The sequence below is a fragment of the Panicum virgatum genome, chromosome 5K, assembly GCF_016808335.1.
Source record: "Panicum virgatum strain AP13 chromosome 5K, P.virgatum_v5, whole genome shotgun sequence".
NCBI lineage: Eukaryota > Viridiplantae > Streptophyta > Magnoliopsida > Poales > Poaceae > Panicum > Panicum virgatum.
The window spans coordinates 42,090,488-42,104,518 of NC_053140.1; the positions used below are offsets into that span (position 1 = coordinate 42,090,488).

General features: G+C 50.7%; 1 protein-coding gene and 1 long non-coding RNA gene across 2 annotated transcripts; one reads left to right on the forward strand and one right to left on the reverse strand.

Moving 5' to 3' along the window:
- The first annotated feature begins 8,436 nt into the window (after positions 1–8,436).
- LOC120710026 lies at positions 8,437–9,266 on the forward strand. The gene is made up of 2 exons (XR_005689806.1): positions 8,437–8,672; positions 8,873–9,266. It is a non-coding gene; the product is annotated as an uncharacterized LOC120710026 (long non-coding RNA).
- A 2,263-nt stretch (positions 9,267–11,529) lies between these two features.
- LOC120710027 lies at positions 11,530–12,124 on the reverse strand. The gene has a single exon (XM_039995668.1). The coding sequence runs from the start codon at positions 12,103–12,105 to the stop codon at positions 11,620–11,622; it is 486 nt and encodes a 161-aa protein (XP_039851602.1). The 5' UTR covers positions 12,106–12,124; the 3' UTR covers positions 11,530–11,619.
- Positions 12,125–14,031: the final 1,907 nt, after the last annotated feature.

Below are 14,031 nucleotides of genomic sequence, written 5' to 3' on the forward strand. Positions count from 1 at the left end.
GCCTGCTGGCTCCGTACTGTGCAGCTCGGCTCTTGGACTACTTGGAGCCGTCCCACGGTATCACCTGCAGCCGAGGACGTACACGCCCCCTGCCTCTGCAGTCTGCAGACGGCTGGATGTGCTTGCAAGCCACCTTGCTGGCTCGCTAGCGGAGCTAGACGCTCGGCTCCGGCATGCAGCTGTGACCGTGACTTGGAGGTCACAAGTCGTCGGACTAGTACACGCTCTGGCTCAGATCTGATTGTAGAATCTCCTTGCTGTCTAGTGATACAACTACCCTTGCGGCCTTGCCGCAATCCACCACTCCCGGAAGCTTTCGTCGTCGTTACCGGCTCCGGCAACCCTTTTCCCGTCGCCGACTCGCCGTTCACTAATCCATCCGTGTAAGCTCCGCAGTCTCTTCTCTTCCTTCAGTGTCTTGTTGTTTCCCTCAGTTCCTCTTCACAGAAGCATCCATTCGAACGGGGGGGGGGGGGGGGGGATCCCCCGCAGTTTCTGACTAACAGGCTGCTGTTCATCCGCTGATGTGCTGCAACTTCAACTTGCAACAGGTCATCCTTCAACAACGTAATAAACACGTGCGCTGAAAGAAAAAGAACAAAAAAAAATCAGAGTCTAAGATGCTATTTTGTTTAGTTGCTCATATTTTCATTTGTTCATGTTCTTTTTCCTCAGAAATCACCGCCGTCTAGATCTCTTCGTTCAACAGCACCCGTCACCCACAGGCCAACACCCTGACACGCACACGAAAAAACCGCCAAAACCTCACGCGCGGGAAGATTCCTGCCTCCGCGCCGTGGCCCTAGACGCCGTTCCCGCCTCGGCCTTCTGACGGCCCTAGACGCCGCCCGACGCCCGTCACCTCCTCGCCCGCAGCGAGGCCCTAGACGCCGTCGATGCCCGTCGCCTCCGTCAGTCCCGAGACCGACGCCCGTGCCTCCACGACTTGGCGTCTTCAACCACCGTCCGCCTCCTTGGTTTTGTGGCGCAAACCAAGAAACCCGCCTTCCGTCGCCGCTTGCGCCCTTGATCCAGGAGTGGACGCCACAGCTGCCGCCCGGTCCGAGCTCCGGTCCCGGTTGCCCTTCACCGCCGTCCACCACACGGTCCATCGGCCACAGCACCTCCACGGCAGTTCCCCGTCGACACTCGACGCCCGTGTACCTGCAATCCAAAGACCAAGCGCACGATCACACCGCACGGTTGACAATTCACTCATCACAAGCAGGATAGAGTACTCACGTTCCTCAATCTCCCCCTTGATGAGTGCATTGTCAACACACCACAAAACGAACCAAGAGAAGTGAACCAAAGAGAAACAAGAAAGTGAAGAACTCAAGCAAGTGACACAAAACTCAGAAAAGCAGAAACAGTCACTTACTCAAGCAGAAATCGATCCCCTAAGACAAGGGCAACGGCTCGACGCAATCGATCAAAAGCCAAAACATGACTCCTCAAAGACAGAGGTAACGTTCGACGCAGTCATGCAAGAAGCAGAGGGAAAACGAGGAAAACCAAGAGCCAAGAACAAAGCAGAAACTCCTCAAGCAAAGTTTTTCCCTCTCACAAGTGCAACTCTCCCAAAATGATGCACTCTCAAAGCCCTGTGCTCAACAAGTTTTTCAAAAAATCAAACAAGTCTCCCCTTTGTTCGATCACTTCTCTCAAAAATTCTCCCCCTTGTTGGCACATGCACACATCAAGCCTAAAAAGACCTAAAGCTCCCCCTGAAGCAAAAACTCCCCCTGAACCGATGCTATGCGATGAATGCAATGCAGGAGGTGTAAGTGAAAGCATTCAGGGATACAAAGGTATGAGCAACATCTAGTCTCAAGCACATGTGCATCCATAAACAGGACCTGCATCTAGCTCAAAAGGGTATATCAAATCAGTCTAGAGCTAGGCAAGTTCAGTTTAGGAGAAATAAAAGCATCACCCATGATCTAGCACTAACAAGTAGGAAATGGAAAGCAGTGCTACTCAAACTCATACAGGTGAGTCAAACCAGCCAAAACAAGTTGCCAACATTCCTTTTTCAATCAAATTTATCTCAATCAATTCTTAATGCCAGGGGTTGAAAGCTTGTCATGCTTTACTTAGCAACGAGGCCAAGCCTATGCCAAAAGACAATCAGAAGCTTAAAGCACTCGTTTCAGTCATGCACAGCCTTGCCCGGGTTCTCACAAGTGCAAAGTGAGCCGTCCCGAAAGCTCGATCAGTGCGACAAGCAATCCCACCTGGATCTTTTCAATCCATTTCAAGAACAGTTCAAGCAATTTTAACAGATTTAGATCATTTCAAGTATGAATTGCTGAACGAAAAGCCACACTAGCGTGAATAAGATAGCAAAGCATATCAACACGCCCTAACATGCTAGTAGCCAAGACAGGGTGATCATGTTTTCAGATTTTCAAATCAAAATAGCTTAACTCAGATGATGTCATATACACAGTGGAGCAAGCTATACATGATCAAGTTTATCAACTCACACTAGCATACACTAGAAGATCATAGCAATGTATATAAGAATGCTAGTGCAAGTGAGACAATGCAAAATGCAAACATGTATAATAAATATGCACAATGCAACTACCAAACCTAGAAAAACACAGAGAAGCAAAACAAAGACCTACCAAGCTAACCAAAACAAAAGTCAGCGATCAAAAGGGGTAACAAACCCCAAGCTCTCCTCGCAAGCGAGCAAAGGTGTCCTGCTCTAGCGGTTTCGTGAGGATATCTGCGGTTTGCCTCTCTGAAGGGACATGGATCAGGTCTATGTGTCCTCTCTCATGGTTGTCTCGCAGGAAATGGAATCGGATGTCTATGTGCTTGGTTCTGGAGTGTAGGACAGAGTTCTTTGCAATGCTAATGGCTGACATGTTGTCTATAAAGATGGGAACCCTACCGAAACTCAAGCCATAATCCTGCAAGGTTTATTTCATCCAAAGTATCTGGGAGCAGCAGCTAGCAGCGGCAACATACTCGGCTTCTGTGGAAGAAAGCGCTACGCTAGCTTGCTTGCGAGAGGACCAAGACACCAAAGATGTACCGAGAAATTGACAAGTGCCGGATGTCAACTTGCGATCCAACCGACACCCACCGAAATCGGCATCAGAAAAGCCCAAAAGCTAAGCAACTGAAGAATTCAGCAAATACAACGGCTCAAAGACACACAGGACTAGACCAATGAATCCAACTGAGTACCATGGAAAAGGCAACAATCAGAAAACCACCAGTCCATCCTGAGAGGAAAACGTACAAGCCGAACGCTATCATACCTTGATGAAGATCCCGCTGGACCTAGAGCATAGCAAGCTCGAGGTCACCTCCCCTGCGTCCTCAGCGGGTCCACCTTCTGCTCGACCAGGTTCTTGTAGAGGTGAACGATCGGAGTGGAAGTAGTGGTACTGGATCGTCCTCCTGAGCTGAGGTAGTCAAAGCAGAAGGGGCCGGAGCCTGCAGCTGGCGCAGTAACTCCGGATCATCATCGGCACCTGAGGTAGAGCTCCCCCTCAACAAGTGATACCTAGCACAAGAGAAGCTAGAATACAAGGAAATAGCAAACACCAAAGATCCAGAGCAAAACTCAAGCAAACGGTTAGGTGTTAGTCAAGCTACATGCAAAAGTATACCAAAAGACACTCTAGAACATATCAAGACAGAAGATATTCCTAGAAAAGTCTAAAGGCACTCAATAGTAAGAACCAATGCAGCAAGACTATATGAAGAAGATACTTGAACTAGCAACCAGAACTAAGGAGCAAAAGCTACACAAGCATGAGGGGAACTGAACAAAGCACACACCCTGAGCTAGCAAGAGTCATGACAATATGGAAACCACAAAAACTAGCATACAGAGTGGCTAGTCCACCATAGCACAAGAACAGTCCTAGCAAGCAGAGCAAGTAGAGAAGTAGAATCTACAACAAGTCACGCAGAAAATGTACAAAGAACTCAAAAAGCAAACTCAAATGTACATATGATACACAAACCACCACGGGCTATCCATCAGCCTTGGAGAACCATCAAGTCTTGATGAAACCTGCATAAGACCAAGATCCATGGAGCACTTGTTCTCCAGGCCTCCAACCTGCATCACCATCGAGACAAAGGAGGAGCAAACGTCTCGACACTGGGGTTAGCAAAGTGAGAAGCAAACCAGTGACGAGCCATCTGCTCTACAGAAGGGTAAGCAAAGTCAGGCAAAGCGTATCCCCTGTCCTGCCTACCGCGAGGCTGACGATCACCACCGCCAGGAAAACGTGGAGCCGCAAAACCTCCTCCAAAGCCTCGGTCTGGTGGTCCATAGCCGTACTGAAAACGACCAGGAGCACGGCCGACAAAGAGACCACCCGCTGGAGCACAGTAACCACCACCGTCTCCCTGACCTCCACCTACACGGCGCGTCCTAGCATCTCGCCTACCACCACGCCGAGAAGGATCATGCACCCGAGCAGAGTACATGTCTGCGTTCCGTCTCTCCTGCTCTCTCCTCACAGCCCGCTTCCTCCTGAAGCAAAACTCCTCCAAGTGACCTTCCCTATCACAGAACTCGCAGTGGTACCTCACCTCACGCTTGGGAGGTGGAGGCCTAGCCTGCGGACGGGGAGGAGCAGCCCTCTTCTTCTGGGCAACCTGGGCTGTGGCAGCAGGGAGCGTGTCGAGGGAGTTCCTCAGCTCATTGGGCTTTGGAACCCAAACCTGCTTCTGCGGAGGTGCTTTCGGTGGTTCTTTAAGCACACCATCCGCGGGGTCAATAAGCGAAGGCTGCGTGCTCGTGCTAGCAGTGTTTCCAGCAGCCTTGCCAATCTTACCGTACAACCTGTCAAAGTCTGACTTCGTGTATGTGTAACCGACCCCAAACCCATCACCACGCTTGAACTGCTTGATCATCATGCCCAACTGCGGCTCACTAGCAGAAACCCAATTAAGAATTGCCCTAAGATAGGTATTCTCGTTCTCCAGGTTGGCTTTTTCTACCGCAAGATTATCCAAATCAGAAATTAAATCAGGGCAAACAGAGCAGTCAATAGGTGGGCTAGACTCTATGACCTTAGTCTTTCCAAAAGACTTGATCAAAGCGTTCTTCTCCTCTAGCTCCAACCTAAGCGTGGGACAAAGCTTACAAGCACCAAGCAAAACTGGCCTAGACTTCATCTCCTCTAGCTCGCACACAACAGTAGCAAACTTGGACTGCAACGAAGCTAGATCGGACTTAAATATAGGACACTCCTCGTATTCAAGCACATCGCTAACAATAGGAGCATCCTTAACCAGTTCTAGTTCATGCTTGGCCTTAGCGAGCTCATGAGAAATGTCAGCAAGCAAAATCTTAGCAACATCTAAGTTCGCGACGTTCTCATCATGCTTGGCACGGAGAGCAACAAGATCGTTCATGTGAGATATGCAGCCAGCGCACTCATCCTCACTAGAGTTCTCCCTAGCACAAGCCAGCTCAGCCCTAAGCTTTCTACGCTCTCTAGCTGCTTCCTTAAGCAGCCTCTTCTGGTTGTCGAGAGCGGCGTACAACTCCCTAACCTCTGTATCAAGCAGGTCGATCGTGGAGTTTACCTCTGAATCGCTCTCGGATCCAGGAGAAGAGCCGGAGTGCATCGGTGTAGCGTGTCCACCCGAAGACGCACGAGCACCATTGGCTTCGCCCGCCATGGTGCAGAAGCTCTTGCGCCGACCGGCCGCCAAGCAAAGGCCGATGAAGCCGGTGGCTTCCTTGTCCCGCTTCTTCTTCTTGTCGTCGTCGTCGGAGGTCGGTGAAGAAGAGCGGTCGGTGTCGGAGCTCTTGTCGAGGTCGCTGAGCTGCGCCAGGAAGGCCTTCTCCCGCTTCTTGGCCTTGTACTGGAAGCGCTTCTTGAGCGACTCCTTGTCGAAGCGTCCTCCCCGGTCACGGCTGCGGTGCTTGTGGCGCCGACGCTCCTTGTTGGAGCCTCCCTCGTCGCGGTCGCGGTGGCGGTAGTAGTCGAAGGAGTTGTTCTGGCCACCGCCGGACTTCTTGGGGCAATCGGCGATGAAGTGGTTCAGATCGCCGCAGTTGTAGCACCCGGGGTTCTTCTTCCTCTGCCTGTTGTGGTAGACGCGCTGGAACTTGCTGATCAGAAGGCACAAGTCGTCGTCGCCCAGCGTCTCCAGCTGCTCATCTGAAACAGAAGGCAAAGAGGCAAGAGAAAAGCCAAGAGCAGAGTTAGCGTTAGAGCTCGATCCACCTGAGCCAGTCACAAGAGCGACGCTCTTGGAAGGAGGGGCACCATTGAGCTTGGCTCGTGTCTGGTTATCCACCTCCGTGGCCTTGAGCTTGCTGAAAAGCTCGTTCACCATCAGAGTCTCATAGCCAGCAGACTCAATGATGGTGTTCACCTTGAGATCCCACACAGAGCGATCAAGTGCGTAAAGCAACTTGAGGGCCTTCTCGTGCTCTGTGTACTCAAGGGCACCAGCAGATCTGTTCGCATTGACCTTGTTCACAATCGACTGAAAACGACTGAACATCAGGTCAATGCTCTCACCCGGCTCCTGTGTGAAGTTCTCGTACTCACGCCGGTGAGTCTCGAACAGTCTGGCCTTCACCTGAGGTGTACCCTCGTGGTAGTTCTCAAGGCACGTCCAAATTTTGTGGGCTTCCTGAAAACCCTGGACGCGTGAGAACTCCGCACGAGAAACGCCAGCGAACAAGGCATTGACGGCCTTGGCGTTAGCCTCGTGCTGGGTCACCTGAAGAGGTGTGGTCCGAATAGCCAGCACCTCGTAAAGCTGGTTCTTGGTAATCTCCCAGACCTCGGCTCCCATGCTCTGCAGGAAGGCTCTCATGCGAACCTTCCAGTAGGCATAGTTCTCGCCGGAAAACACCGGGATCTTACCAAGACTCGTCATGGTCGCCGAGTGGTTTTCGAACCGGTTAAGGTACTGAAAACCTCAACCGAGCTCTGATACCAATTGTGGGACCGAAGCCGGCGACCAGAGGGGGGGGTGAATGGGAGCCGATCAAAATTTCTTACGAAATTCAAACCGTCGGCCTATATCCCAAAATCGCCCAATCCCTCAAGCGTTCTGACCAAAGTTTGGAGTAGCTATGGAAAAGCTAATCCAACACAAAAGGCCTCGAACGAGTGAGCGAAAACACGAAGCGAATCGGAAGCAAAGTGGGAAAACTGCAGAACTGATCTGCCTGGACCGGTCTGACCGGTGCGCTGGACCGGTCTGACCGGTCGTGCCTACCTGTCTGACCGGTAGCACCCAGAAAACCCTCGAGAAATTGGATTCAAACGGTGAATCCCGAGCAAACGACCACGAAAACCGATGAAACTTGGGGAATTGCTTCGCCCCTACCCCGTGAACATATCCCCAAAAGATCTCGTCCTAAAGATCAACGAATCGTGAGAATTATGGGGGAGATCAAAAGGGATTGGGGTTTTCTCAAACACTCAAGAACTCGAATTCAAACACGCCAGTGATTCCAGAGGGTTTGGGTCAGAGTTGGGAGCACGGGAATCACAGCAAAGAACTCGTAGCCTCCTCTCAATCAAGTGTGCCAAAAACAAAATCGAAAATCCGTTGCACAAGGCACAAAACCAGGGAATTGAATCAAATCAAAAGCCCAGAGGGCACGAGGAGGATAGGGCCTCCTTTCCCAATCAAATCCCTTACAAAGTTTCAACAATCCATGGACAAAATCAACTCAAACGAGAAGAACAGAGGGAGGGAGACGCAGGGGCGGCGGCCTGGAGAAACAAAGAGTCCACGAACAGATTACAAAAGCCGCTCTTTAACCTAACACAAGTGAAGGGGTATTTATACCCGCGGGACCGGTCAGACCGGTACGCTGGACCGGTCAGACCGGTTGGTTAGACCGGTCAGACCGGTGCCAGGGACCGGTCAGACCGGTTGGCCTGCAGCACCCCCTGTACACGATCCCATCCGACGGCCGAGGTTCTTTCTTCGGAACGAAGTCTTCTCCGCGATGCCGCCGTCTTGATGAAGATCCAGTCCGCGGTTTTGGAGGGTCCAATAACCCGGGTAGGTGGCCGGTTTTGAGAAAACCGCCAAAACCTCACGCGCGGGAAGATTCCCGCCTCCGCGCCGTGGCCCTAGACGCCGTTCCCGCCTCGGCCTTCTGACGGCCCTAGACGCCGCCCGATGCCCGTCACCTCCTCGCCCGCAGCGAGGCCCTAGACGCCGTCGACGCCCGTCGCCTCCGTCAGTCCCGAGACCGACGCCCGTGCCTCCACGACTTGGCGTCTTCAACCGCCGTCCGCCTCCTTGGTTTTGTGGCGCAAACCAAGAAACCCGCCTTCCGTCGCCACTTGCGCCCTTGATCCAGGAGTGGACGCCACAGCTGCCGCCCGGTCCGAGCTCCGGTCCCGGCTGCCCTTCACCGCCGTCCACCGCACGGTCCATCGGCCACATCACCTCCACGGCAGCTCCCCGTCGACACTCGACGCCCGTGTACCTGCAATCCAAAGACCAAGCGCACGATCACACCGCACGGTTGACAATTCACTCATCACAAGCAGGATATAGTACTCTCGTTCCTCAATAAATAAGTGTGAACTCTTAAAGAAAAGCTGCCAACCTATCGGGGAAAACTGGCCAAAGATTGCCCATATCTGTTGGAAGCGTATCATATGAATCAAGCTTCAGATTCCTTGAGAGAGAGAAAAAAGGTAATCCTCCCTATAGTGTGTTCACACGGATAGCTTTAGCTTGTTTACCAGAGTACTGCTTCATTTCATTCATCCCTTCATTCTATTGGAGAAGATCTTTTATTATTTTGATATTTTGAATACTCATTTTCCTTTTTTTCATGAACATGAACAAATACTCATGTTTTTCATCGTTTTTTATTTATTATCACTGAAAACAGCCACTCATTACAAACCAGGCGCTAGCTGAAGTGGAATGACGCTCGTTCTATGTTCGAGTCCCTCCCTGACAGACTGCCGCTCTGCCTCCACTCCCCTGTTCCTTACCATTGCCAGTCGTTTGAGGCAGGACCGCAGGATGATACCATGTCTTCTAATTGGATCAAGGACTAGCTACTTCCTCCATTTTAAATTATATGTTGTTTTAGTTTTTCTAGATACAAAAGGCTATGCTGTTGTTGTTTAGTTTTTCTAGATACAAAACATTTGCTATGTATCAAGATATACGTTGTATGTAGATACATAGTAAATACTATCTATATAGAAAAATCAACACAATCTATATTTTGGAACGGAGTGACTATATACTTTTATATTTTGGATATTGCTTGCATACAACTGTGTACGTTTTTTTCCCTCCCAAATTGGTGATTTGTGCTAGCACAGTATAGTCTTGTTTCCGAATTCTGTTGTCTTGAAAATTGAAATGCTCACGTTCAGTATTCCTTTGTCTTTGGTTAGTTTGCATGCGGAGGCTACTTTTTATACTCCCTTGTTTTTGTTTAAAGGACTTTCACACAACAACTTCGGCCTGTTGGGGAAAAAAAAGAGGATATGAAAAACAGGAAAAATAGAGTATCATTTATCCGCGCCTTGATCGGAGGCACAACCGAATAATGGTTGCTGTTAGAGTATATTAGGGATATCTCTATGTTAGGCAAATTATGATTGTATCCGTATTCCACCATATCTGTAGAGAGGCTCCTTGCCTTTCAAGTCACGTACCCCTATATATTCAACCCCAAGACTCAGACTAATACAATAATCCATTATACACTAATTCAATTCTATTCTCCTACGAGAAATTTGATCCTCGGTGACAAATCCGAGGTGGATCATATTGATCTGGCCTTCTTCATCGTCGTGTCAAGCAGATGGAATCTACCTTCGCACAGACTGTGCTGCCACCAGCCAGCCCGGGGTGCGGGGCCAAGGTCCACTAGGCCGCCTCCGCTCACCGTCGCCGACATCGAGCCGCTGCCCAGTTGTGTGTCACTGTTCTCCACGCCGTCTGTCCGTGGACGGACGCCGTCGCCCACTTATATATGGCTATGCAGTCTGAGCCCGTTGGCCCTGTTCGGGGCCCGACTTTTTGACTCCGCCCAACCACGGCCCGGCCCGTTGACCTACGGGCCAGGCTGGCACAACCTGGGGGAGTAGGCCGTGCCTGGGCCGCACCTCAGGCATGTGGCCCGGCATGGGCACGCCCGCTTCCAACGATCGGCCCGTTGGCGGCCCGTGCCCCAACGGCTCCCCCGGCCTAGCCCACGAATCCCCCCTCCCACCATATAAAACTGCATCCCTCCCCCCGGGCACCACCCCGGCCTAGCCCACGAATCCCTCCCACCCCACCAAAAGTTTGAGGTATTTTGAAGATGTTGAACTGTAGGCTGGTACAGCTCGTTGCATTTGCCTTGCTTCATGGGCCGGCACGGTCCGAAAAACAGCTTGTAGTGCCGTGCCTTGCCAAAGACCAGACACGAAGCACGCAACGGCCCAGCCCGTGAGATACGGTGGCCCGTGACGGCCCGAGCATTAATAGGCCGTGCCGGCCTGACATCGTGCCGGGCTGGCCCGTTGGCCATCTATACGCCCACTCACCCTGTGCTCGCTGCCTCTGCCCGATAGGGATCTGCAGCTTGCCGTGTTCCTCTAATCTCTGTCTAATTTTTTTAGTCCTTGAGTTGATCGGTCGGTTGCCCATGGACGTGAACAGATAAAGATAAGAGAGGTGACGAGGAATTGCTAAGCACACCGTTATACTTCTATAAAGAGGTTTTGTGTTATCCTGTGGCTCAGATTAGAAGTTTGCATGATTGCATATTAGTTTGCACCTGATACATTGCTAAAAAATTATATATAACTGATCATCTTTTTATTTATAGAATCAAACAGAATAAACATTGTTGTGCTGGTGCATACTGCTGAATTCTTATCTTTTTCTTCCTCAATTTGCTTGCTAAGAACGTCTTAGCAGGCCGCGTTGTTGGGGCTGCGCAGAGGCAGAGCTTCGTGAGGGCCAAAGGGGGCCAGGGCCCCCATAGTTTTTTCAATTTCACACTAGATGAACAGGGATTTTGACACTGTTCATCACTGTAGCAAAAGGGTGGCCCCTCATTCTTCCGATTTCTTCGATCGAGCTCCGCCAGTGGGGCTGCGCAGTGTGTGAAGGAGGCGTAACGCCTGGGCTCATGCGCTCTTCGATTGCAGGCAACGGCAGATATGCATCGACTGCTCGGAGCAGTCACCGAGGGCGACGTCAGGTGATCCGGTTCCGCGGGGACACGGTATTTTCCGTTTTACATTAGCCATTGTTCCTCCGTCTTCGAGGTAAATTTTGTTGATCGGCAAAAATAAAAGAAACGTAAAAGAACTGCAGTTGCCACTGTACTAACAAGAAGAATAAAGCAGTTCAAAAAATTATACAGTAAAATAATTAAAGCACTTTACTATGCCTCTTAATGAAAGCAGTTCCCAATTTTCATATGTGTTATTTATCACTTTACTTTCCCTCTTAATAAAAAACATGCTCAAACAAGCGAAAAAAATTTATCACTTTACTATGCCAAGTAAAATGGATCCATAAAGTTGTCTCGAATCCATGAAAAATAGATAGAAAGGTAGTTGATTACATAATAACAGTAATTTGCACAAAGATAAGATAATCTGGCATCTACCACATTATACACTATTGAACTAGGCAGAGGCTGGACTCATTGGTAGCATTGCCTTTGAACAGCAAAGTCTCGCAGCGAAGATATCCCAACCCCGCCACCTTTCCCTCCACGTCAAACTCAGCCTTCCCCACGACCTGCAGCTCGCCCTGCACCAAGCAGCTCACCTCCTCGCGCAGCACAGCGCCCTCCGCTTTGGCCTCCACCGTGACCACATCATCGACGCCGCCGTCTTCAGTCGGACTGCCTTCAACACAGAACCAAGGCACGCGACCCCATGCCAGGATCATACCGTGGTAGTGGTAGGAGACGCGCAGCATCGAGTTGCCGCCTCCGCTGCAGTACCGGTAGCGCGCCGGCACCCAGGCCGCGTCGACGGCCAGACGGAAAGCCGGTGGAGCAGGTGGTGAGGCATTCAGGTCAAGCCCTTCGACGCCTTCAAGGCGGATGAAGAGGTTGGGTGGTGGTTGGACCACTTTCTTGGCCGCCGAGGCAGCCATTGCGCGGTCGTGCCGTACGGTCAAGATGATACCTGAGCATACAAGTATATTGAAAAGGGCACCAACGACGATGCCAACCAAGCGGCTTTGGGTGACCCAACGCCACCGATCACTGAAAGGGAGACGGGCAGTGTCATCTTTGAGGCAGGGGCCATACCTAAAGCCGAACCCTAGCCGAGTAGCCGGCTGACCGCCTCCCCACTGCCACGCCGCCACACCTAAATTTTTAGTCGTCCTCCGCCACTGCTTTGAGGTCTTGCATGGACCCAGCCGTCATCGCGATCAGAGTTGACTGCGCTCGAAAAGCCTTGCAGCTCAATTGATGCGTTGAAGAAGAATCAATCATCTAATAAAAAAACGTAGAAGGATGGATTCAGGCGGTGATTGGTTAAAAAAATGCAGTGCAAACTTTTCAAATAACATTGGCATTGCAAACGCAATGGGTAATCTGATTTTGTTTGGATAATCCTTATTAAATGGGAGCAAATGGCAGGAAAATCTATTTCTCGCATATGCGAGTGGAGGCTGGGACATCGCAGAAGAGGGACTCGGTCGCTGTAGGTGGGCCCGCGCCTCATATTCTTCTTCCTCCTCTCGACCTCGCGATCACCCCGACCTCACGATGGTGATGGCCGCCAGATTAGGGGAGGGGGCTGCTGAGGCTCAGATGGTCACTGGCGGCCTTAGAAGAGGGGGGAGCAGGGCGGAAGGGAAGACCGGCGGTGATGGCGGATTGCGGGCGACGGTGGTCGGAAGCAGGGGCGCCGCCAGCCGGGGCAGCGATTTGATATCTAGTGGACTAGGTCCCAGGCGGGGAGCTCAGGTCGGATGATTAGCGGCGGCGGCGATGGGTGATAGCAGAGGTGTCGGAGGCAGCGCCGGAGCCAGAGGAAGACGGGGGCGCCTCAACTCTAAGCTCCCGTCGCATAGAGCTACGCATAGACGCCCCTACTATGCGATGCTTGGATGAACATATTTTTCTTTTATTTTCCTTTTAAATAAAACTCTCTCTCTCTCTACTCCGGCACAACAAACAGGAGTTGCTGGACGGACTGATTAGGAAAGTTGGAGAAGTATTAAGAATCTTAACACTTTAACAGTCTAGAGCATTGTCAAACAGAGATTTCATGGGCGTGAATCTTAGCTGTACCCTCGTGCCGGCTGCCGTGCCGGCTGCCGTGTGACGAATTCCGTAACTGCTCCGTCGAGAGCCGCGCTGCCGAGGGAGTGGAATTCCAGCGATGCCCGTCAGCGGGGGAAGGATAGGATGGGAAGGTAATGGAGTGGATCGTGTGTATGACGAAGGGGATGCAAACGTGCCCTGTGTCAAGTATATTCCGGATTCGATGTAGTTTGTGCGCACCATCAGAACTCGGTCAGATCCCATAGGACTACCTTCGAACAAGGGGAAATCCAATCAACTAACGCAATTGTAAGCTAGGATTACTTACCAACAGAAGAACAAGCTGATTCACGTCCGGATGGACTCTGTCTAGCTCCTACAGAGAGTCGCCTGAAATAAAACCCTCCTGCGCTGCTTTCGTAGTTTTTATAGTTTACCAGTGTCCTGTTTCGATCTTTAGCCCTTGGGCTAATTGAGAATTAAAGTTGGGCTAATTGAGGACTAAAGTTTATAGCTCTTCAATTAGCCCTCCAAAATTTAGCCTGAGTGGTTTGAATCTATAGACTAATTTGAGGACTAAATATATATCCCAATTATTAGCTATGCATGGGAACGAGAAAAAAAGTAACTTTTCAGTGGAATCTACGCAAAAATAGCCCCAATAAGCAGCTCTTGGAGGGGCTAATTTTTTAATGCTAATTCACTTAAACCCAAATAGTCTCACATTTTGGATCTATTGGATCTATTGAAGCTAAAAGAGGAGCTTTTAGCACGGGGATCCTAATTTTTGTGGATCCATTGAA

What these genes read in the sequence shown, in the direction of transcription:
- LOC120710027 (XM_039995668.1), bottom strand. Translation starts at nt 12,105, where the DNA reads ATGGCTGCCTCGGCGGCCAAGAAAGTGGTCCAACCACCACCCAACCTC.